Source organism: Triturus cristatus, chromosome 3_2 (genome assembly GCF_964204655.1).
Source record: "Triturus cristatus chromosome 3_2, aTriCri1.1, whole genome shotgun sequence".
NCBI lineage: Eukaryota > Metazoa > Chordata > Amphibia > Caudata > Salamandridae > Triturus > Triturus cristatus.
The window spans coordinates 1,062,871,119-1,062,897,798 of NC_140584.1; the positions used below are offsets into that span (position 1 = coordinate 1,062,871,119).

At 44.0% G+C, this 26,680-nt stretch overlaps 1 protein-coding gene across 7 annotated transcripts in view; it reads left to right on the top strand.

Annotated features, from left to right (window-relative positions):
• Positions 1 to 26,680, top strand: part of GTF2I (general transcription factor IIi) — a 1,662,009-nt gene that overhangs the window by 870,082 nt on the left and 765,247 nt on the right. For all 7 annotated transcript variants that reach the window (XM_085649796.1, XM_085649797.1, XM_085649793.1 and 4 more), the window contains one exon: positions 24,666 to 24,737. In XM_085649796.1, coding sequence (XP_085505922.1) covers positions 24,666 to 24,737 — 72 coding nt within the window. The remainder of the gene's footprint in view (positions 1 to 24,665; positions 24,738 to 26,680) is intronic.

Below are 26,680 nucleotides of genomic sequence, written 5' to 3' on the forward strand. Positions count from 1 at the left end.
GTTGGCCTGATGTATGATGTCACTAGTTCTAGTGTACACCTTATATCAGTCCAAACAACCCTTATGGTGATTGGTTGTAAAGTCAACCTTATAGACCAGCTATCCTAGTGGTAGCATGGACAAGAGCAGTCTTAGGCTAAACTCTGAATGGCATGTGAAGCCAGCTGTGATACCATATATAATCCCTTGAATACCAAATGAAAGGACACCGCAACAGATATATATATAAAATAAAGTGTATTTATTCTAGCCAAACCCTCAGCACTCTTTATGAGATTAGAGGTAAGTACAACCCAGTCTTATTTATGCATACATTAAGTCACACAGGTAAGTAATACAGTTAGGCCCTAGGGGCCACGCAAACCATATACTAAGTAAGTGGTATAAGGACCACTGTCACGGAAATAGGATAGGCCTAGGCCTAGGGAATCGCTGGGGCTACACTATACTACCAAAGGTTAGGAAGTGGGAGGCCCACGGGATTCAGGTGCAGAGTGGAAACACTCACGCGTAATGCGTATAGTCGATAGAAATAGTATAGTTTAGAAATAAACAGTTTAAGGACACTTCTGGTATAGCTAGAAAGTCGAGACTCGGAAACTAGACCCTAGGATAGTCACTACCCTTGTGAGCACCGAAGTACCCAAGTTACCTAGCCCACGGGCTGCGGGTGCATAGGTGTGAACTTGCGTCGGGTTTCGTCGTGGACTTCTATGGATGCCTGAAGGAAAGTTGCTGACAGGCAGTCAGTGAAGAGTGTCCGGTGGATCCCAAGGCGGGGATCAAGAAGAGAGGAGACCTGCAAGCAGAAGGGACAGAGTCAAGGTCACTAGCCAGTGACCACGTGGAACCAGGAAGGAACCAGGCGATGTCGTGAAGATTGCAGGTGAAGGTGAAGCTTGTCGCTGCAGCCACGGGGACCAGGGAACGTCGAGGACGACCAGGACCAGGAGGCGAGCTGTCCCACGAAGGCTCTTGCTGTCGGCGGCGTCGAAGTTGGACTAGGACTCACCAAGCCTTGGCAAGCGGAACCCACGAAGAACGGAGGACTTGCTTCTGGTTCAGACCAGGAAGGTCTGGGGTGCTTCTCTTTTTCAAAGGAGCAGGAGCCAGTCTGGAGGAGCCAAACCTGCGCTGAAGATTACAGGATGCGTCGTCACAAAGGCCACTAGCCAGCGGGCAAGCAGCCGGACAGACGCGGCAAGCAGGAAAATGCAGAAGGGCCCCACGCAGGACTCGTGGAGTGTGGGGTCTGATCATCGGTGCAGATGGTGCTTGGGGTTGGGGCTTCTCAATCCCCGGTGCACAACTTTGAGGGTGCCTCAGAAGCTGCGCTTGAAGATACTAGCCACTTTTCCCAGGTAGCCGGTCCCACGTCTCTCGTCGCCTCCACGGATCTCAGCTCGGCTGTGGATGTGGATCAGGGTCGGAGAAGTCTGGAAGTCAAGGCTCTGGTCGGGCTCTGCAGTCGGTCCCTCGTAGAACTTTAGCAAAGCAAAGGGTAGTCTCTTGATGGTGCCTGTTTGCACAGGGTAGCCACTCCTTGGCCACAAGGGAGATTCTTCAGTCTTCTTCTTTAGTCGAATGTCGAAGGTCCAGAGTTTCTGTTCAGTTTTGCAGGTTCAGGATAATCTAATCTCCTGGGGCCCAGCTACCACTCTTATACTAATCTGGGGGGCTGGGTTACCTGCTAGGTCACGCCTTATGGGTGGGACCTGGGAGGGGGGTGGTTACACCCCCTTCCCTTTGTCCAGTTTCGTGCCAGGACTGGGGCTGGTGTGCCCCAGCACCGGTTTGAACTGGACTATGCATGGGACACCTTGTGTGCCCCAGGCATGTCTCATTCCTTTCAGCCCTCCCTGCCCCAATACACTAAAGTCTGTCTGGGGAGGTGCTAGCACCTCCCCAAGCAGGAAACCTATTGTCCAAGCCTCCCTTGCCGGGATCACTCCCAGCAGCAGGAGGTCAGACTTGTGTCTGTGGCAGCAGCATCCATTTTGTGATGCTGAGGCTTTGGTTAGAGTTAAACAGCAAAGTGGGATTTTAACATGTCTCTCCCTCTCGAAGGGAGGAATAATATCCTCATCACCAGAAATGGTATGGGGGAATTATTTCCAAGTGTTAGACACCTTACACGACATGTTTTGATACAGCCAAACCATAGTTACCATAACCGTTTAAGGTTATAAGGCACTTTAAGAGTATATGGTAGGCTATATCATAGAACAGCTATAAGGACATGGTTCCGAAAGCTGCAGACAGGCTCAGCTCATGCTAGAGCACCATCTCGCATGTTACCAAGCACTCTGCCTCCAGGATTGTTAAGGCCTGCCATAGGAGTGACTGATAGGTACACATGTGTCTATATATAAGGGTAGATATAGGCATACTATATCTAAGCAAGGGGTGATTACACGACCTTACCCCAGCTGAGTGATCAGCCAGTTGTGTCTGATTGGAAAGCCAGACCAGGGGTGGCATAATACATGCTGCAGCCCCTGGGAGGCCTAGGGTGCACCTATGCCCTGGGTACCTAGGGTACACTGTACAGGGTCCAATAAGGTGATCCTTACCAATTGGGAATGTACCTAGGGTACATGGAGTTCATTTTAAAGAGAGAGCAGACAGCCTGAGACCCTGAATGGCAGGATCTCAGGCCAACTAAGTCGAAAAACCAGCTAGACACTAGGCAAAAAGTTGGGGGTAACCATAGTCAGATATCCACCTTCCTACAGATATGACACTCCTTGAGGGTGTTGTCTTGTGGTGCTTTGGCGTTGCTCCTCTGTTCTGGTCTTGTTGCCCTTCACTATTGTAGATTGTGGTTGCAGACTTCTGTTGTCTGCCACGTCATTCTTAACATACTTTTTCTGCCTCTAGGGGGATATCGCCTTCGCTTTGTAGGGTTGCTTCTCAGAGCGGTGCTCTTTTTTCCTTTCTATGTCTTTCAGTAACGCAGTGCTTCGCACTGTCCCTAATGGTGCTGTTACTCACCATTCACTTCCCTTTTTTATTTCACTAATTTTTCGTACACTGTTCCCATACTCTCAGTTTTGTTTGTGATGGCTCCGCGTTGTGGCGCGGAAAAGTTCTCCGTAGAAAACTGACATCAGTGCGCCGGGGTGGGACTTATGTGACCTCGCTGACGTCACGTCCGCGGATGACGTCAGGGCGGAGTCGCGTGGTACCGCCCCCGGCGCGTAGAAGTGCTGTGGCAAAGATTTTCCGGATCCAGTCTCACGCCTGGGGAGAATTCTACGTTAAGGAATCTGCGGCTAGAATCGTCTCTACCAGATACGTCGTTAGCGAAGGTAAGTAACTTGTGTGTATGTATATGTGTGTGTGTGTGTGTGTATATATATATATATATATATATATATATATATATATATATATATATATATATTATTATTATTATTCCCTTACTTAAGTATGTACCTGTATTTCCACTTACCTGTTGTGGTGTTCCCCTCTCTCTCTCTCTGCCCCCTTCCCTCCTTACGCCTTTTGGAATGTTTCTACTGTTGAGCCAGAGGCTGCCTTGGAATGTTGACAAGGCACCCTGACTGGAGTGTTGTTGGTCGCTTTGCTTAACCCTTTCCGTGCTCATGACGGAACCACTCCGTCATGAGCCACGGGTGCGCTGTGCTCATGACGGAGTGGTTCCGTCATGCTGCGGCCGTTGGCGGCCGCTCCGCCCACGCGGCGCTAATTCCCCGCCTGTGCGGGCGATTAGCGCAGTGGGCGGAGACGTGACGGAACCACTCCGTCATGAGCACAGCTCACCCGTGACTCGTGACGGAGTGGTTCCGTCACGAGCACAGCGGACCCGCAACTGCCCCCAAACCCCCCTAGCGGGGTTAAGCGCTGCGCGTTAGAGGTGCTACTGTGGAGGCCTGAATAAAGAGACTGAATCCTCACCTACCTGTTCCTGGCGTCTTTGTGACACTGGCGACGACTGGTCTGCGTAAGCGAGCAGTTTGGGCGCTTCTTCCCTTCTGTCTTCATCCTCTTGCTCAAGCACAAACACTACCTTATGGACTACAAGGTGAAGGTACTGTTTACTTTACGCTTTCTGCGATCAATCCTCCTGACGCCAGAGATTGTTCACCCAGCGACAACCTTAGCACTTGGAAAACCACCCTGGCACTCTTTCTCTCACTGTTTTCCGAGACTTAGACATTTACTGTGTTGCCTGCCAGCTGCTCCTACGCTGACAGGCACAGCTCGTTGCCGCCTTTCCTTCACCTTCGCTCATTCAATTAGTGGGTTTATCGCCTTCTTCCTTGGTGTGTCTTCTTCCTCACCCGTGAACTATCTGCTTGCCTGCCTTTCTCGTAATTTCCCTTTACAGCTTGCCTGCCTTTCATGAAGTATCTCCACCCGCGGCTGTTTTCTCCTCCCAGGTGGCGTCCTCATGCTGAACTTTTGAACTGAATGAATGAATGAATGAAGCAGAACTTATATCGCGCGGACTTAGCCCAATGGGCGTCAAGGCGCCTAACAAATAAAGCTGACTGGGAAAAACAGGAGAGCTTACTGATAGGCCTTTATAAAATACCAGGTTTTAAGAGCTTTCCTGAACAAGGACAGGGATGGTAACGACTTAATCTCCAGAGGAAGGCCATTCCAGAGTAGAGGAGCAACAATGGAAAAGGCTCTGCTCCCCCATCTGGCTCTTTTAGAGCGAGGAACTACCAGCTGGTTAGAGTCTGAAGATCGCAGAGACCTACTGGGAATATATCGGGTGAGCAGAGACCCCAAGGCATTTGAGGGGCCAGCCTGCACGGCTCTGTAGGTGAGGCAGAGAAGTTTAAAAGAAATTCTAAAACTAATGGGAAGCCAGTGCAGGTTCTTCCTGGCCATCGTTGCCGAAGAGTCCCTAGGGAGTGCTAAAACGAATCTGGCGGCAGCGTTCTGTACCACCTGCAGACGTTGTATCAGATATTTATTGGACTCCGCATATAATGCATTGCAGTAATCCAATCTGGAGCCCACGAGGGCAGTGACTGTATGTTTACGTGCCTGCGGGGACAAGTAATGGAGGATTCGTTTCAGAGTTTTAATGACTCCCCAGCACGTGGCCACGGTCCTGTTAATCTGACTGTTCATGGCGAGTGAGGTATCAAAAATGACACCAAGATTCCTAGCCGTAGAGGAAGGAGTAGGGCAGGTTCCAAGGGACGGAGGCCACCACTCATTGGACCAGATGTTTTGATCCTTGCCGAACACGAGAACCTCCGTTTTATCGGCGTGGTTTTAAAGAATTCAGCACCATCCACTCAGCGACCATCTGCATGCAGGCCCTAAAACTAGAGGCAGAGACACTCAAAGAATGGCTAAGGGACACCATAATTTGAGTGTCGTCAGCATAGGACACTACCTCCATCCCCTGCGATCTTACTAATCTTGCAAGGGGGGCCACATACAGGTTAAATAGAGTAGGACTTAAGGCCGAACCCTGGGGCACTCCACATTGCAAAGATTTAGCAGGGGAGCGGAACTCACCCAGCAGAACTCTTTGCTCTCTATGATGTAAAAAAGAGTCAAGAAGGCTGAGAGCCTGTCCTGCCACCCCTGCCTCCCTCAGCCGCGATGTAAGGGTAGAGGGAGACAGGGTATCGAATGCTGCAGTCAGATCCAGCAGGACAAGAATCGTCGTCTGACCCAGATCAACTTTGCGCCGGATGTTATCAGCCACCATAGTCAGAGCGGATTCAGTACTATGAAACTTCCTGAAACCGTGCTGAGAGCTATCCAAGAACCCAGAGGAGTCAAGGAAGGTGGATAGTTGAGAGTTTAGATGGGCTTCAAGCATCTTTGCAGGGGCAGGCAAGAGGGAGATGGGCCTAAAATTCTTCATCACTCCAGGGTCCAGGGAGGATTTTTTTAGGAGAGGTTTCACTATGGCCTTTTTCCAGACCATTGGAAAAATGCCCTGAGTCAAAGCCGCATTCATGACTGCCAGTAACGGGGGCAGAAGCGTTTCCCTGCAATCCCTTAGAACTTTCAGCGGACAGGGGTCAGCCGGGGAGGCTGACTTAGTCAGATCCAGCAACGAATTGAGCCCCTCAAGGGAAAGAAGCGGAAAGTGGGTGAGAGAATTGTGTGAGTCTCTCCTCCAGGATTCAGAAGCCTTAATGTTACTCAGAGAATGCTCGTCCAGCATCTTCTTCTGGTTGTCAAGGGCCAAATGGATATCCGAGATTTTATTATAGAAAAAATCGGAGATATTATTGCAGAGCTCCTGAGAAGCCACCACTGGATCGGGGGTCTGAAGAGAGCACAATGAGCCAACAATCTTAAAAAGCTCTTTGGATGAGGGAAGCGCAGTTGTCAAATGGGAGAAATACTCCTGCTTCTCCTTAATCACTCGAGATTTATATTCTCGTAGTATCAGTTTGTGATCTTCTCTGTCGGAAGGAGCCCAGGACTTACGCCATTTCCTCTCCTTAGTCCTGCAGGTTTGTCTTAAGAGTCTTAAAGGCTCCGTGAACCAGGGTGCAGAAGGTTCCCGCCGCGCAACATAACGTAGAGAAGCGGGAGCTAAAGCATCAACCGCAATAGTAATAGAGTTGACGAGGTCTTGAGCAGCCCCATCCACGCCTCTAGAGGCGGAAATATCACAGTCTCGCAGAAAAGGAGCAAGAACTTGATTGTTGATATTCCTGTAACCTCTTTTCAAGACTCTGTTATGAGGAGCAACATTGAAAAGCTCCTTAGTGACAGATGAAAAAACAAGAGGTACCGCGAAATGGTCCGACCAAACCAATGGGAGGGGGGAACCAACAGAGTCTAGGATCATTGGTGAACACCCCGTCCAAAGTGTGGCCAGCCCGATGCGTCGGGTATTTTACAAGCTGAACAAACTCACAGGCTTCCAACGCGTCAATGAGCTGAGCAGAGTCCCTAGAGACCACATCATCTAGGTGAAAATTAAAATCCCCCAGAATTGAGAAATGAGGTTTATCAAAGTATGGCTCCAGGATACGAAACAGCTCAGAGCAAAAACTGGTTCTGGGACCCGGAGGTCTATAAACCAGGATACCAGTAAAAGACTCTGTCGGAGAGCATGTTATACAAAAGTATAAGGCCTCAAAAGCGTCCGCAGGGTCAGACAGGGTTTTGATAGAGCCCAGAAATGGGGCCTTGCAGATAATTGCCAAACCCCCCCCCCCTCTACGTACCAATCTATCCTGTCTGTATAAAGTGTAGCCCTCCGGTATTGCTAATAGCAGGTCGTGACCTGACGAGGCAGATGCCCAAGTTTCAGTCACGAATACCCAGTCGGGTTGCCTGTCATTGACAAACTCGTGAAACGCTATATTATTTTTTATAAGTGACCGAGCATTAATCAGAAAACCAGTTCTAGGTGGTAAAGCACTCAGAGGAGGTGGAAATTTAACAGGGGCCTTTCCACCGCGAGACGCGGGACAGAGCGTCACATGACACCATGAACAGGTAGAATAACGTGTTACCTCATCCGGCGACCAGCCGTGGTGACAACGTCGAGACGGAGGTCTAAGTGCCAGCAGCTCATGCACTAAGTACTTCCTCACCGTCTGTATGGGATGCGAGAAAGTACTAGAGTCCAGCCCGACCTGCAGCCCGTCCTCAGCGCGGACGGGCGCAGACGGGCTGAACTCAGGCGTAACTCCGGCGGAAATCCGGCGGTCCCGCTGCGCGGATCCGCTGCGCGCCATCCCCCGTCTGAAATAGCCACCTAGTGTCCTTGTGACAGCTAGCGCGTCAACCTCCAAAATGGCGCCGCCAGGCGTCCTGGAGTTCTCCCAATATGGCCGGCAAGCGCGATCAATCGAGGAAGTGGACCCGCTCCAACACGGTGACAACCAATTTAATTTGCAGGTGAGGGGCCTAAATTAAAAGCAGGGAAAAACACAAATTAAACTAACGAAAATGGAAAACGGGGAAATTTAAAAAGAGCGCACCAGCAATTCTGCGCGTGTCCTCCAATAGCCAGTGACTGAAGTGCGGCGACTATCGGGCTGTTTCCTCTTATATTGGTATTCACTGTTTAAAGACTTCCTCAGCTGGCGAAAAGGCACGCTGTCACCTTGCCTTCATCTGCATATCAGCTCTTCAGCTTAGTTCTTGGAGACGCGAGAGAGCGCTTTGACCCTTTGCATGCTTCTCCCTCTCAGCTCTTCAGTGTGGTTCGCATAGCCAGTTTCCTCAGCTGTGAGATGAATTCATTAATAAACATTTCCTCAGCTGGTGGGAAGGCGCATTAACATTTCTCATGTCTGACCGTTTCCTCGGCTGTTAAAGATGTTCTTTACATGAACGCTCCCTCTGCTGGTGGGAAGGCGCATTTCACTTTTCTTGCCTATTTGAAGGAAAAGCTCAGTCATGTGTTATTAATAACTTCGCAGTGGCGATTGGAATCTGTTCTGCTGGAATCTGCCCTTCGCAAGTATTTCAATCTATTACAGCCTTCCTGCTTTCTTCGAGTTCTTTTGCTTTTTCTAAGGGCTGCAATTTCAACTTGCCTGCCAGCCTAGTCCACGCTGACAGGCACAGCTTTTTCATTGTGTTTTACACCTGCTTCATCATTCTGGTGCTGAATGTGATTACCCAGCTTCGTCCACGCTTACAGGCCCAGCAGTTTGCACCAAGTGTGTTTCACCGAATTGGTTCTTCAAGCGCTGGATTTATTTTACCTGGGTTTCTCTGCCAGTGCGCTCACCGCTGACTTGCACAGCTCCTTCTCTCCTTTTTACTTTGCTCAGCTGCCCCTCCAGTTACTCATCCACTGGTGATGTGCACACCATTTTGCGTGTCTCATTTTCTTCAGTGACACGCTCACTTTTTTCTCCATATTACCTACGTCGGGGACACACCTTTTCACATGTGTGCCACTTCTTCTACAGTGATGCACACACTACTTGTTCTTCCCTCGTGCTAAACTTCTGCAGTGATACGCACACTTATTATTATTGGAGTGTCATCCCTCCTCCTCCTCGATTACTATCTGCGGTGACACGCGCACCTTTTTTTTGTTTTCTACTTCATTCCCTCTCAGAGTTTGGTTTCCCAACATGGCGGCTGCAAACATGACCCAGCCCACGCCTTTTCTAAATGAATGTGGGGAACTCAACCTTCCCTGGAAAGAATGGGTCAAGATCTTTGAGTCGTACTTGATTGCCATTGGGGGGGAGGGTGGGGGGAATTCAGTGCTTTAAGAAGACAACATATTCTCCTCCACAATCTGGATACCCATGAGAGGAAGGTCTTTGATACTCTACCTGAACCGGATTTAAAAGAAGATGATGAAAATGTTTACGAATCAACTTTAATAAAATTGGAAATTCACTTTGGATGCCACAAGTTCTTCTGTAGGGTCCAAGGTAAACATGAAAGCATTTCCAGCTATGTAGCTGTGCTGAGAGGCCTAAGTGAGCTAGGCCAATTTGGAGATCTCACGACTCTCTTATTAGGGGTCAGATGGTGAGGTGCACCTATAAGAGTAGAATCCAAGAAAAGTTGCTGCAAAAACAACCTAATTTACAAGAAGCGATCGAGTTGGCCAAATCTATTGAACATACCGCTCTCTGCATGAAAGAGATTAGACCTAATCCTACGCAACCTGAACACTCTCACTCAGTCCAGAGCCAGTTGTCAGAAATTTCTGAATCTGAAAATGCTGACTCTATCAATAAAAACAGTATTTGCAAAATAAAAAATGCTAAAATTCCCGGCTCTACTCGTGACAACAACCCTAACAGACTTAAATGTTACAGGTGCGGTTGTAGCAACCACCTTCCCAACAATCCCAATTGCCAAGCCATAACAGCTAACTGCAAGAAATGCAATAAGAAAGGCCATCTAGCTAGAGTTTGTCACAGTAAACAGATCAATGCGGTGGTCACTCCTGAGCATAAAATTCAATCAGTGAAGAAGATTGTCTTCCAGGTCCGCGACTCCAGCACCGTCAATCAAATAAACTACCCACAATGCGAAGTAGGGTTGGATGGCAAGAAAATTAACATGTTGGCGGATTCATGTCCCCCCTTCACCTTTGTGAACATTACTGACTTTAGGAATATGAACCTCTGTAAAGAAAGTGAATTAGCTAAACCTGACATTTCTCAGAGTAGTTACACCAGAGAATCTATTCCTTTGAAGGGCGAGGTCAAAACCCACATTTCATTCAAAAACCGTATCATCCTTGGTAAAGTCTACATTGTTGAAGAGGGGTCCAATCTCCTGGGTTGGCAACACCAAAAAGAGTTGGGCATAAAACTGGACCCTAATAACTCCAAACAAGTTCTCACCATTGATTTTTCCGCCCAGGGTAAAACCTTCGTCAAAGAGTTCCCTGAGGTTTTCACTTCTGATCTAGGACTCCTTAAAAATTTCCAACGTAAAATAAAACTTAAACCCAATGCTAAACCCATAGCACATACAATTAGGCCCATACCTCAACTTATGTGGGAAACCCTTAAAACTGAACTGGCCAGACTAAAATCCCTTGGTGTCATCCAGCCAGTGGACTGCACTGCATGGGTCGCACCTGTGGTCATCGCCAAGAAAGCCCACGGAAATGACATTAGATTATGCATCGACCTCAGAGACCTTAATGATAACATCATCATTGAAAGACACCATCTTCCACGCATCCACGAGGTTTTAAGTACCATGGGGGAGGACACCTGCTTTAATGTTCTAGACCTTTCAAGTGCCCACCACCAGGTAGAATTATACTCTGACTCCAGAGAACTAGGCTTTCGCTACTCCTCTGGGGTCGTACATGTTTCTCCGCCTGCCGTTTGGACTCGCGGCAGCGGTGTTTAAAAAAATAATGCAGCACATACTTGATGGGGTCCCCAAAACCATGTGCTTCCAAGACGATGTCTTGATCTGCGGAGCTACTCCAGATGAACATGACTCCTCTCTCAGGACAGTCCTCGAGAGATTCAAAGAGGCGGGTCTCACTCTTAGAGGAAAAATCTCAAATTGGGGGTGGGAACTGTTGATTACCTTGGGCACACCGTGTCTAGGGACGGATTTAAACCCAAATTAAGCCTCCTTGAGGCTGTCGAAAAAGCTAATGCACCCACCACCAAGCAAGAACTATTATCCTTCCTGGGTCTTGCAGAATACATGGCCAAATATGTTAAAAACTTTTCTGATATCTCAAACGATCTTAGGGAGCTCACCAAAAACATACTCCCTTCAAATGGCTAGAGGTGCACCAGGCAGCTTTTGACAACATTAAAAATAGCATTTTAAATGCCCCTCACTTATGCACTTTTGACCCTTCCAGGAAAACCATTCTAACCACTGACGCCAGCAATAAAGGCCTAGGAGCAACCCTCGCTCAAATCATTGGTGGGAGAGAACGCATTGTTGCTTTTGCTTCCCGCACCCTTAACAACTCAGAAAAGAACTATTCCGTCGTAGAGAGGGAAGCCATGGGCCTGCTTTTGGGCTATTAAACACTTTAAATTCTACCTGTGGGGGATAAAGTTCATAGTTTGCGCTGATCAAAAGCCCCTCATTTACATGTTTAGTTCTAAAGGGTCACCTAACAGTACACCCAGGATATCTAGATGGGCATTAGGCCTTGAAAGCTTCGTTTTTAAACTAGTGTGTTGCGGGCAACCTAAACACCGCAGCAGACTTCCTTTCGAGGGCACCATTGGACCGTTCAGAAAACTTTGAAACATCTGAATATCCCATTTTACTGGTCCACTCCTCCACAGTAAAGCAAGATGAATGGTTCGAGTGTATGACCCAAGATGCCACACTTTCCTGTCTTAAAGATTATACAATTCAAGGTTGGCCAGCTTCGCGTAAAAATGTCAGCCAAGATCTAGACAAATTCTGGGAAGTAAGACATGAAATCAATTGGAACAATGGTTACATATGGAGAAACAACAAAATCATCCCCCCAGAAGGGTTGAAAGACAAAATTATAGACTTGGTTCATGAGGGCCACCTAGGGAGAAGCCGTACAAAAAATAGACTCAGAGAGCACTATTGGTTCCCCAACATGGACTCTAAGGTCGAGGCCAAAGTCAAGAATTGCACCATATGCGCCAACAGTGACAAAACTAAACGCAGCCAGTTGGCACCTCTTTCCCCATTCTCTATCCCGGAAAAACCATGGGAAAAACTAGCTCTGGACATCATCGGCCCAATCAATAAGAGAGGTGTCACTAAAAGATTTGCGTTTGTCCTGACAGATTTTCACTCTCACTGGGTAGTCATTAAAATGGTGCATCAAATAACCACTGAATCCCTGATCAACTTCTTACGTGATACCTTCACCACCGAAAGCATTCCGGCCGCTCTGGTTACAGACAATGCGGTCCAATTCACCTCGTCAGCCATGTACAACTTCCTAACCAGTTTAGCCATAACCCACCTTAAAACGGCTCTGTACTGTCCTCGAGCCAATGGCTTAGTCGAAAGAGTAAACAGATGGTAAAAGAGAACATACAACTAGCTTGCATCAACAACCTTCCTGTCGAACGCTCTATTCAAGATATGCTCTGGGCATATCACACCACCCCCAACTTGGTCACTGGCATTTCTCCGTTCTCATCGCTTAGAAGAAGAAAACCTAATACTAAGTTCTTCCCTAACTGGATCCGGGGAGGAGAGGTAACAGCACACATCTTATGACATGGCAAAACAAAAAATAGCTTCCCATCAAGCAAACTACAAAGAGCGATATGATCAAAAGCATGGAACAAAAAAACGAGGATGGTCTGTGGGCGATTGGGTTGCTGTGGAAAAACCCCACACTCACAGGGGATCAGGAATCCAAGTTCTATGAACCCAGGAGAATAGTGGAGGTCAAACACAACACTGTGGTCCTTGAGAATGGGCAAAATTGGAGCTTGGACCGGTTGGCTACATGCCCTAACCCAGAGGACACAAGTTATGGAAACCCCCTAACACATGGGGGCAATGGAGACCCTGCCACCCTTCCTAAGAACTGAATCAGAAGACCTATTGTGTCACCCAGATGGCATAAAGACTTTATGTGATAGTGTCATTTTTCTCATATGTTGTCTATGGGGGGGGAAGATGTGTTATATTTCCCTTACTTGATTAAGTATGTACCTGCATTTCCACTTACCTGTTGTGGTATCTTCCTCTCTCTCTGCCCCCCCCCCCCCCCCCCCTCCCCACTCCCTCCTTGCGCCTTTTGGAATGTTGCTACTGTTGAGCCAGAGGCTGCCTTGGAATGTTGACAAGGCAGCCTGACTGGAGTGTTGTTGGTCGCTTTGCTTAAGCGTTGCGCGTTAGAGGTGCTACAGTAGAGGCCTGAATAAAGAGACTGAATCTTCGCCTACCTGTTCCAGGCGTCTTAGTAACTATATATATTCACAAAAAAAACATAGGTTTCAGGGGCGTTATAGTTAGCTGGACATTTCCCTCGTACAAAACCCTAGAAATTCCCCTGTTATAGTTAGTTCAGCTAACTTTAACTCGCGCCCCCGCAATGCACTGCTGATGATGTCACATATTACATCACTCATGACATGGTCAGTGACATCACTGATGACATCATCCAGTGAATGTGTGTTCTGAAAAGTTTAAATATGTTTTATATATTTATAGTGAAAGGCCTATGAAAGAATGAGTGGGTGTATAAGTGTGTGAATGGGTGATTTTCTAGGTGCGTAACTGACTCTAAGTGAGTCATTAAATGTATCTTACTGCAGACTAGTGACTAAACTGTGTGAATGTCTGTATGTGTCTGTGTGTTGGTGTATAAGTGACTGCATGGTTTTGTGAATAGCTATATGAGTGTCTATATGGGTTATTGATTGGTTGTCTGAGTATCTGTATGGGTGCCTTAGTGTTTGTGTGGGTAGGGTGTGTGTGACTCTGTGCATAGATGTGTGAGTGGGTGATTCAGTGGGTGCATGGTTTTAAGAGTGCATCTGTGATGGACTGTATGGTTGGGTGACTGTAAGGGTGTGTTAGTGATTGAATGTATATCTCAGTTGTACATTTGTCAGTAACTACATATGTGAAACGCAGTGTATATGTGTGTAAGAGTATATAGCTATTTATATGTGAGTGTGTGTGATTTTGGGAGTGGCTGTATGGATGAGTGTGTGCTTGTATCATTAATTGTATAAGAGCGTCAAAATTTGTTAGTATTTTTATGAGTAAGTGATCTTGAGTGTGTTTAACTGTATAGGTGAGTAAATTGGACTGTAATTAATTATTTGCATGACTGACTAGGTGGGTCAGTACCTCAATGGATGATTGGCGGTGTGTGAGTGTCTATATAGGTGTATAAATGCATATGGTTGTCCTGTACTGAGTGACTGTAAGTATGAGTGACTGTACAGGTGAGTGAGTGGAGGTGTATGTAGACCTAACAGTCAATGAGTGGGTATGTAGTTATTGGTATTGGAGTATCTATGGTTTTCAAAATGGCCATCTGAAATTTTGAGTCGGTGTATCAAAGGTTATATTACGGTGTGAGAAGATGCACTAATTTATCACATGGATGACGTCATCAGTGATGTCATCAGTGATGTCATTTGAGATGTCATCAGTGATGTCACTGACCATGTCATGAGTGATGTAATATGTGACGTCATCAGCAGTGCATTGCGGGGGCGCGAGTTATAGTTAGCTGAACTAACTATAACAGGGGAATTTCTAGGGTTTTGTACGAGGGAAATGTCCAGCTAACTATAACGCCCCTGAAACCTATTTTTTTTTTAGTGAATTTCTAAGGTTTTTTAAATGCCAATTCCTAACTATAATGCCCCTGAAACCTTTGGTTTTTTCATTGAATTTCAAAGGTTTTTTAAATGCCAATTCCTAACTATAACGTGCATGAAATCTATGGTTTTTTCAGTGAATTTCAAAGGTTTTTTAAATGCTAATTCCTATCTATAACTTATCTCTGAAGATATCATGTTTAATGAGTTTGATTGGATTTGTATATTTTTCAAATTCAGTGTCAATTTTATTAATTACATTTTTTTTAAATACTTTTTTATCACCATTTTTTTTAAACTTATTTTTTCAATTAATTCTTTTAAAAATTAAAAAATATTATTTGAACTTAATGGGTTTTTCAAACATTTTTTATATTTTTCAAAACATTTTTTTAACTATATGTGCAAAACTTTATTTTATATATTTTTTTCAATGTTTTTGGATCCGCGCACCCTAAGCGCACCGTTCCCGATCCCTACGCGATAGCATCCGCGCATGGTATGCGTCGGGTACGTGTTTAGTGCGCGATCGCAATGCGACCGGTACGCGACTCCCAGCCTATACGCGACACGTACGATGTGCGTAACGTGACGTTTACGCGCTTCCGCGATGCGTCATCTGCGTCTATGACGCAGTAGGTGCGCAGATCCCGTGAAGTATTTAACATTTAAAAAAACATATGTATGTATTTCATGTGAATATTAATTGAAGATAAACTCTAAACTAGTCTTAAAACTAAAATATTTATACATCTAATCCTATAATTTTTTTTTATTCAATTTCGCGGATGCACGCTGGGTGCGTGCTGCGTACACGCAGGGTGCGCGGATCCCATGTGACCTGCAAAAAAAAGATATTTGATTGGTTCATTACACTTCCTCTTCTAACTATTGAAAGACCCCACCCATTTCAATAATTCTTCTTTGACCTTCTTTAAAGCACCATCTCTTTGGAGAGAAGATTTTTTAGACTAAGTTTACACTTAGCTCTAACCTTTTTCAACCAAAAATGGCTTCAGGGCAGCAGGCATCACCTGCATCACCTCATACTTCTGAGGATGAATTTTTGGCGGAGGCACCACCCAAAAAACGTTTTTCTTCAGTGGTGTGAATTTTTTTTACTTTTCCCGAGGGGCAGAATAAGACCAATGCCACCTTGGTCACGTGCAAGATTTGCAAAAGAGTCCTGTCGCGAGGGGATCCTAACTAGAAACACTCTTGCGGCACGGCAAGTATGATGAAGCACATGAGGGCCCTTCATCCGAACAATCTTGCATGAGAAGAGTGCCGACGGATGAGAAACACTCCTGCTCCTGCGCCATCCACCTCATCGCAGCCGAGCACATCAAGAGTGCATCCATCAGCCCAAACCTTGGACATCCGTCCTCAATTTCTAAAAGTGCTCTGCACTAAGTGCAATGCGACTTTGTGCTATGGTGAGCAATTGATCGATCTGATCTGCCGCCGGCAAGAAAGTCACATTTGCTAGTTTAAAAAAAAAAAAAAAAATGTATTGTTCCCTGAAGTTCATTGTTTGGTTTCTCCTGTTTTTTTCTTTGGTTTTTTTTTTTTTTTTGCAGAAAAACCAAAAAAAAATTAAAAATTGTTCAGAAAACCCCAAAAAAATTATAAAAGAAGAAAAAAAAAAGTTCTTGTAAGAACTAACTTTCCTGGTTTAAAAAAAGAGCTAAATTTCTTTGTTAGTGTTAGTTTAGATGAATGTATGTGTAGTACGTAATTGACTGAATTAATGCATTAGTAGCGTATGGTGAATGTATAAGTGCAGAAGTATGAGGAAGTGCTGCAGCATCACACAGTAACCTCTTTAACTGCAGTGTGCTGTAGTACTTCCGAAGCACAGGGATGCCACATATGTACATAAATAGGTTGCAAATCTATGCTTCTGTCTGCACGGCTGCTTAAACTGCAGCCATGTGGTGACACAGGCACCCTTGCACCATAGTGCAAGTATATCTGTGTCATGTGCTGTTTGTTTTTCTGCAGGAAGACACCCCTTCCTGCACAAAAACAATGAGAAAATGCATTTTTCTCCTTCAATGTATGCTGAACATTTCAGCATGCATTGAAGATATAAAATGTGGAGAAATGAAAACAATTCTCCGTGTTGTGCTTTCCTACACCAATTTTAGAATGGTGCATCATTCACACACACATCGATTTATGATTTATGATAAATCTAGACATGTGTCTTGTTCTATGAGTATTCAGTGCAATCATGCACAACAACACTTATAGAACACCCTTTCAAATCAAAGTGGTCTGCATGATGAGGTTGTATTTACATGGAGTATAAAAAGTGCACAGAGTGCCTTTTCCTCTCTTTGTAAATATGAAAGAGTATCTTACACAATAACTATGTTACAAAAAGTGACCTATTTCCGTTTTTAAAATTCCTTGCGAATGATAAAAGGTAAGCACAGAGTTTTGTCTGCAAAGATGTTCAAAGAAGAATGATTGAAATAATTGCGGTCCTTCAATAGCTAAAATAGGAAATATTATGAACCCCTCAAATCTCTTTTTTTGCTCGTCACATGATATCTGATTATGGTCAGATTTCAAAACTACATAGGTATAAACAGAGTGTTTTTAGAAACATGTTTCCACTTTGTAGCTTCTTGCAGACCTCCTCTTTCTGCAGATTGAGACTTAGTTAAACTTACCTTCACAGTAATAGGAATAAAAAATGGTACACATTTTTTTCACATTTTCATTCCAATCTAAATTCTTAAAAATTGCTTATTTTAAAATTTGGATCTGTGAAAGAAAAGGAAAAAAAAAATTATAACATGTAATAATACAATTTTTACAACACAGCATAATTTCCACAATTAATTTTTTTGCCTTTTTTGCTGTTCTCAGAATATATTATATTTCACTAAAAATAGTGATTTCAATCATACTCATCACTTAACAGAGGGCAAAAAAAAAAACTAATCACAAAGATTGTTAAAAAAAAAAACAACATGCTATTCTCAACAAAATACCTCAAGATACAAATCACAGATGTATAAAATGCTTACAGCTAACAAAATTTTATAAGTTTAACTTACAAAAACTGTAAATGTTGTCGCTTTAAAATATTCACCGAATCGAAGGATGAATTTTTGGAGGACGCACCACGCCCACAACGTTTTCCTTCAGTGATGTAGAAATTTTCTACTTTTCTCGAGGGGCAAACAAAGACCCATGCCCCTTTGTCACGCGCAAGATTTGCAAAAGAGTTCTGTTACGAGGGGAGCCTAACAAAAAATACTCATGCGGCACGGCAAGTATGATGAAACGCCTAAGGACCCTTCATCCAAACAATCTTGCACGAGAAGAGTGCAAACAGATGAGAAACACTCCTGTTCTGTAACTGTAAAAAAGAATCACAAATAAATGTATATTAATAACTTTCAAATTTATACTATTCCATTACTGTACAAACACATTTTATATAAAAACTGACTAAGAAACTATAGCCCTGAACCACAAGTGTGACGATGGTTAAAACACTACATGCATAGTGCATACTACTTTGAAGCAGTTCATGCCCTAAAGCCTACCTCACTAAAACACTACATGCTAACTGACTAAATGATTGCAGTACTATAAGGAGACACACTGGGTGAGTGACAGGGTGTTTGCTAGAAGTATATGAATACTAACTAGGGAATTGAAGGTGTGAAACACAACTGTGTAGGTGATTAGAGGCCTGCATGCATAGTGAATAGGCATTTAAGGCCTGGCTCACTGCGTGACTACTTGGGTACTGACTGAATGATTAGAGTACAGCAAGGAGAGTGCCTAGGTGAATTTATAAGTGGTAGGCTTTTCGCACAGGGAATGGATTAGTACTTGGTACTGAATGGGTCACTAGAGGAGTGCAAAGGCAGTGACAGGATGTTTGCTGGACTGTACGGATACTGACTAGGGAATTGAAAGTGTGAAAGACAAGTGTCTAGGTGGTTAGAAGACTGCATACATAGTGGATAGGGGTTTGAAGCAGTCAATGTGCTAACGCCTGGCTCAGTGCATGAATACTTAGGGACTGACTGAATGATTAGAGTACTGCAAAGATAGTATCTTGGTGAATTTATAAGTATTTGAGATTTCGAACAGTGAATGGATTAGTACATGATGCTGAATGGGTCACTAGAGGACTGCAAAGGGAGTTACAGGGTGTTTCCTGGAAGTGTATGGATACTGACTAGAGACTTGAAAATGTGAAAGACAAGTGTATAGTATGTTAGAAGACTGCATGCATACTGCATAGACATTTGAAACAATCTATGTGATAATGTATGGTTCACAACATGAGGACTTGGAAACTGACTAAATCATCAGACTACTACTAGGTTAGTGCCTGGGTAAAACTTTTACATTTTCAGTTCTGGCACAGTGAATACAATAGTACATGGTACTGCACTTTAGTGTCAAACCCCGACTCATTTTATCAATGCATAAGCAAAGAATAACTTCTAAAGCTACTAAAACATGACAACATGACAGATTTTAAAACAGTTATCTGTCATCAAATACACTATGTTACCAAATGCTTCTCTCACAATCCTTACCCAAATGTACACAGACTCCCAGTGTGATTTTAGACAAGCAACACTATCCCTAGCAGTTTACCAAAACTCATTCACTAGTCTAGAAGAGTTAATGGTACTGCACACAATCTACATATTTCAGGACTGCACTTTTGTGTCAAAGCCTAACTCATTTAATCAACGCATAAGCAGAGACTGGCTTCTAATCCTACTAAAACTTGACAACATGACCGGTTTTAAAACAGTTATCTGTCAGCAAATACATGATGTTACCAAATGCTTCTCTCATAGTGATCCCAAATACACACTAACTCAGTGTGATTCTAGACAAGCACCACTATCCCTAGGAGTTTACCAAAACTCATTCACTACAGTGCAAGTGGTAAGGGAACTGCACACAATCTACATATTTCAGGACTGCACTTTTGTGTCAAAGCCTGACCCATTTAATCAAAGCATAAGCAAAAACTGCCTTCTAATGCTACTAAAACTTGACAACAAGACAGATTTTAAAACATTTATCTGTCAGCAAATACACAATGTTACCAAATGCTTCTCTCACAGTGGTTCCCAAATGCACAAATACTGTGTGATTCTAGGCAAACAACACTATCCCTTGCACTATACCAAAAGACATTTCTTCATCTAGAAGAAGTACTACATTTTAGTATAGAAACATAACATAACTCATTTCACAAATTCATAAACAATGACTGGTTTCTAATTCTACAAAAATATAAAAACTGCACAGTTATCTGTCTGCAAACACATGAAAAACACAAATGCTTATCACGGAATGGTTTCTACATGCACACACACTGTCAATAAGATTGTAGAGAAAGAAAAATACTCCCTACACTTTAGCAGGAGAAAAACATTAGTCTGATTAAAATCAAAATAGTCTACATACATCCCCTCACAATTAAATAACTCATCTTTCAAGTTGTTTTGTAGATTAAGAAGTATATCAGTCACTCACCATATTTTCTTTTACAGAATCTCTGCACTGTGCACCTCTCAGCAAAAACAAAGAATGGAAAAGTTTCCCTTTCATTTTCCACACATATACATGTAAACATCAAATGACAATCCTTCACACATAAACTCAAAAGCAAACACACATTTCTATTGGTTAAACATATCAACCCTTTCCAACTGAAATACATTTCAACCCTTCCCCCAATCTGCCTTCTGCCTGTTACCATAGAAACAGGTCATGCAACACTGCACTGAGCACACAGGTCAGAAGTAAAGCACACAATGTTGCTAAACAAGAGCGGAAGTGTGCTTCACTTTTCAACATATCAGCTTATCATATATAATGTTCCTTACAATCTGTTTTTGTTAACCAATAAGAATCATACCTTTAAAAAACAGAAATATACACCCTACCTTTCAGTGTACAAAGTAGTCATACAACCAATGATTTCTTGTCTTTTAAAAAAAAAAAAAGATCCGCGCACCCAACGCGGTAGGATGCGCGCAAGTCTACTACAAGTCCCATAAGTCTCCAGGACTTTCTATCTAGAAGCCCATTGGCGGGCCACCATTTTTGAATAAATTGTCTGCAGCTGAGCAAAAACGAGTACTTTTGCCTATGATTAAGGGGAAACTCGAAACGCGTCAGGCGTACTCTGTGGTCGTGGTGCTGGCAGCGCCCTTGGATGATTGTGACCTCCCGAGTGCGTCCTTGCAGGCTGAGCCTTTTGTTTCTGGATGTTAAACGCGCCGGCTCCGGGCGCGGAGGATGCACCACCCCAGGACATGTAGGGGGCCACGGGCGCAATAGATGTTGTTGCGCTATTGTGGGGAGGCCGCCCATGGATTTTGGACACTGCCACTGCCTCGCAGCCTATTCAAGGCTGATGTGTAATATGATTGCATACCATACCCATTGGGGTCAGGATTCAGGCTGCAACACTACAAGTCCCATAAGTCTCCAGGACTTTCTATCTAGAAGCCCATTGGCGGGCCACCATTTTTGAATAAATTGTCTGCAGCTGAGCAAAAACGAGTACTTTTGCCTATGATTAAGGGGACACTCGAAACGCGTCAGGCGTACTCTGTGGTCGTGGTGCTGGCAGCGCCCTTGGATGATTGTGACCTCCCGAGTGCGTCCTTGCAGGCTGAGCCTTTTGTTTCTGGATGTTAAACGCGCCGGCTCCGGGCGCGGAGGATGCACCACCCCAGGACATGTAGGGGGCCACGGGCGCAATAGATGTTGTTGCGCTATTGTGGGGAGGCCGCCCATGGATTTTGGACACTGCCACTGCCTCGCAGCCTATTCAAGGCTGATGTGTAATATGATTGCATACCATACCCATTGGGGTCAGGATTCAGGCTGCAACACTACAAGTCCCATAAGTCTCCAGGACTTTCTATCTAGAAGCCCATTGGCGGGCCACCATTTTTGAATAAATTGTCTGCAGCTGAGCAAAAACGAGTACTTTTGCCTATGATTAAGGGGAAACTCGAAACGCGTCAGGCGTACTCTGTGGTCGTGGTGCTGGCAGCGCCCTTGGATGATTGTGACCTCCCGAGTGCGTCCTTGCAGGCTGAGCCTTTTGTTTCTGGATATATATATATATATATATATATATATATATATATATATATATATATATATATATATATATATATATATATATATATATATATATATATATATATATATATATATATATATCCCCTCGTCATGGGTAAGAACTGTATAAGCCGTGACCAATATTAAAATAACCTAGCGCTAAGCTTTTTCAATTAATAATAGGAAATCAGACACCACAGCCATGAATAAGGGAGAAGGTTTCCGTAAATTGTAAACCTGTATACTTTAACTAAAAGAAAGACAACAATATAAAGATATTACAGATACAAAATTGGAGATAATTATTTGTGTGGAGCCGCATTTACTAGATTGTATTGTGGGCATGCCTAGTAGGGTCTAGCTGTATTCTGTTCTAGAACAATTTCATTCTGATGTAATAATTCACAGTGGCTGTATGGAGTTTGCATTAGAGGAATAATGCATAATGGTAGCCTCCAGTCTTGTAATGAAATCAGACACTATACCCATTTGAATATTTCTCAATATTGTATGGTAATTTTGAAGGAAGATAAGCGGCAAACAGCTATATCCTCTCATGCTTTCCAGTGGCAGAGGTTTTGTTTCTGAATAATTAGAATCCCATCTTAATCAAGAAGACTTGATCCTACTAGAATTACTTTATATGCCAGAGACTAAGCTGCAATTTAATTTTCTTCAATTAAAATCCAAATGGATGGGATAACTGCATACAAAAAAGGCAAGCAGCACCAAACTACTTCAAAATTGCAGTTCGTAAAGGCCTTTTTGAAAGGTTTTCCACCTTTGAAAGTTATTTGGAAAGTCATATTGGTTCTGCCGATATTTTTGGGTCAGCCCTCTGAACACATCTACAAATCTTTATTGCAACATCTAACCAGCCTTTTTAATAGTTACCACTTTTGCCTAAAGAGATGAGTTGCAAACTCTTTGCTGTTGTAGTATAAACATTTTTTCATTACAATATTGTAGTAACGCGAACTCACCCTTAGCTTTTACCAAAGGAGGTTTCAGAATTCTGTATTGCTCAAGCCATTACCAGTATTTGTTTTTTTTTTGTAGACCTCTACACCAGTTGAACTCATCTACTTGTTAGGAGTTATAAGCTACTGTTTGGAAACAAACAAATGTGATTTAACAGCCTCAAACATGTCTCTCTCTTTAAAACGTGCACGTTCGCAAATAAGCTTTGGCCTCTAAAGCCCAAGGCTCATTAAAACAGAAGTAAAAAAGCTTCTATGACCTAGTTATGAAACAATCTGTTTGTGGAACTTTATTGAGAAGCCAATTTAAAAGCTCTTTATACTTTAACAAAACACTGTTGTCTTGACTCAGACACAGATACGGACTGTAGTGTAGTTCAGTCTTCACTTAAGAATTTGTTTCCCTGACTGGTTTTCAGACCTGTTTAATACTTTCTGAGACTTTCCGTAATTTTCTCTTATAATTGAGAGCTGCAGTGTTTGGGGATCTGCATACCGCTCTATTATAACTTGTGTGACTATCATTGATGATTCTTCAATAATGAAGAAATGGCTACTTACTTGAATTCCTGTTTCCTCATCGTAATGATCTTGATTACAGTCATAAGCTGCCATCCTGCCTCCCTGGCTGTTGTCTTGCTCATGTGAGACAAATGGCAGCACGTTTAGTCACAGTGCATATTCGCCATCCAAAAACAATGGACTCTGAGGGTCTGATTCCGATGTCGAACCGAAGGGCTTTGACCGCCAGTCGGAGCTCTTCAGCCGGCATCGGAACGTGCCGTTCGGATTCCTTTCCGACCGAGCTGTTCCGATGGGCTTGATCGGAAAGGAGTCCGACTCGGATTTCCGGATGGCTTATGACGGGCTCGGAGAGCCCGTCCGCCATCCGGAAACCCTTCAGTACTCCCCCCAGCCGCCTCTTTCCGACCGAAGGAGTACAATGGCAGTTTCCCACTGCCTTTTCGCGCCGGTCTTTCCAGCACGAAAAGGCAGTCGGAAACTGTCTTTGGGGGACCCCATGGGTGCGAAGGGCGCCTATGATGCACCCCTGTTGATCCCTGCACCCCTGGATTTCACAATTCGAGCATGCATCCAGAGTATACGAGTTCGGTTGCATCGTACTTGCAGGTAGGTAACCAACAACAGTAGGTCGGTCGGTAACGGTTCCTGACCGATGTCAGACAGACTCCGGTCCGTAGCTAATCGGAATCAGCCCCTGAGAGGCAACTGCCAGTACAAACCTCATGGAATTTTAAATCTCTTAAAAACAGTGTTTCATCTTTTCTAATTTCTAAACCTATCAATATCTTGAGTCCTGCACTGTGGCACTATTTTTTCACTGCCACTATGCACTGCGATTTGGAGTCCACCCTTTCCCCCACCTCCTCAGTCAAACTTTATTCCCGAGCAGTTAAATTTGTGGTAAGACGGAGTATCAGTTCTTAAAACTTTTACTAAAGGTAAAAAAAAGATTTTGTTTTCCTAATTCATGCATGTGAAGGTAGTATTACATATATATATTTCATACATTTTCAAAAGAATCTCCTATCATATTGAAATGAAGGTAGTCTTGTGGAGTGCTTTTAGACCTTCAGCATGTTAGGCAAGTGATGAGGACTAAGGAAAAATGTGCTAGTAGGTAATTGTTAATTCGACAGGAAGGTGTATAGGTAAAGTTAACACATTTTACTAATTGACTCCAACTAGGCTAAATCACCTATAGAGGTGAAAGTTTTGAAGTTTCCTAAAAGTACTTTAGTACTTGATATATTTTCAAAGTGCTTGTAAAGAAACATTCTAATTACTGATTTTTCCTTTACAGCTAAAGAAGACTGGAATGTCAGAATCACGAAACTTAGGAAACAAGTGGAAGAGATTTTCAACACAAAATTTGGTAAACCCTTAAAAAAACAGTGATATTCATTACATTTATTTGCTTATTCATGTAGCGTAGCAGACATATATTTTTATCTCCAGGCCTCTGCTTGAATGTTTTTTGGGGGAGGAGGGCCATTTCGTTGGTGGGAAACTGAATTTGTTTTGTTGAGTATTTTGTTTAACATATATTTTGTCATACCCTTTCTGGTAGTGGTGGGGTTGCCACTGGGCAGGAAGGTTGATCTTGGGCCACAGTTTTAAGAAATAAAGTAGTTGCCACTAGTGTCCAGAGCTCTTTCTACTCTGGATATGCAAACTGAGCCAAGTGGAACCCTTTCAGCACTTGATGCTCCCTGCTAGCAAGGGTGAGCCGCTTCTTTTTTTTTTTTTTTCTTCATAGCAAAATGTTAACGTCGTCAGCCGAATCAGACTTGGTATATCCAGGGTTACCAATATTGCAACAGACATAGTGGTATTGATGTCAGCATTTACATTATCAATATAAAACAGTTTAGGAGTTGAGAATATATGAGCAAGAACCCAAACAATAAACAGCAGTGCCATTTTCCCCATAAACATGTAGTTCCCAGCCACCCGAGTTGAATAATTGCATAATTATAGTCCAATCCGTCTTTCATCATCCTGTCATCGCACAAATTCCCCAATAGTTGATGCAGTTGCAGGCTTGTTAGGGAGTTTAGTATAGTGGTACTCTGACTCCACACTGCTTCACTTTGAAAAAGGCAAGTACTCTATAATCCCAAAAATGCAATACTGCACACTACAGTCAAACTAGATTTGCAGGTGGACGTTCCATGCACTTCCAAATGGGTTTCCAATCTAGGCACTAACTTTCCCAATATTCTTTCACCCACCATCCATGGGGTCGTAGGGTTTCTTGTCATTGTCCCTAGATTTTGGTTTAACGCTCTCCCCATCTCTATTAACACCAAGTCTCTTCTGGACTCTTGAGTCCGCTTTGTCTCTTTTCCGTTTCCTTTTTGTGCCGTGCTGGTCTGCATTGTCGCTCCTAGTGTGCACAGCAGGTGGCTGTGTGACGCAGATGTCCAGCTGTCGGCCGAACAGCAAGTGTCTGGAAGACTGCTACAGGAGCAAGTGCTTTTGGTGTTTTATCCTCTTTTTGGTTCTGGCGGTTTCATCAGCATAGACGTGCCTCGTGGGTTGGATGATCACTGTACTGCCCCTCTGGTGAGTCTGCCAGTCATGCTGAGGCCTATCCGGGTAGATGCAGTTGGCAGTCCTCAGTTCCAGGTGCAGGGCTCCGGCAGCAATGACTCAGTTCTTGGCACTATGCTTGGGCACAGCAGCAGTATACTGTTCAGGCATTGAGTTCTAATGTGGTGCAGCGGTGGTAACTTTAGGCAGTGACAATCTTGCGCTACACCTACTCTTAACATGTGGGCACTCTTTTGGGGGGTGGGAGAGGGTGAGAGGGACATGCTGGATTACGCTACTCACACAGAGTACTTTGGCGTGTACTGCTGTTTGCAGTTCTTATTTCTCAGAGGAGGACTGCCAGGCCTGGGGTCAGAAATGCTGCAATCAACTGGTTTTGGTCTCTGTGGCACTTCAGCAAAGTAGATGTCGGTTCTTGCTTCAGTCAGGCCCTCCAATCTGTAAACCTGTCACAAGAGCCTTAGCTACGATGATTGTGATAACACGAGGTGACCTCTCTCAATGCTTCGGAAGCACTGCAACTGCTCTGATGATTGCTAAGTTGAAAAAACGACCCTGATCGCTTCAATCACACAATCTTCCTGTGTTTGGACCTCTACTGGAGGGTCAACTCTTTCAGCACCTTTCAACGGTCAATTCCTCCTGCAGGGGCGATGCACTCCTTCACTCTCGCAGGACTCTGTGGTTTCCTGGACAATTGAGACATTCTTCCTTCAGATCAGACTCCCGGTGATATCCCTTCATCTTTGGGGAAATGGCTGT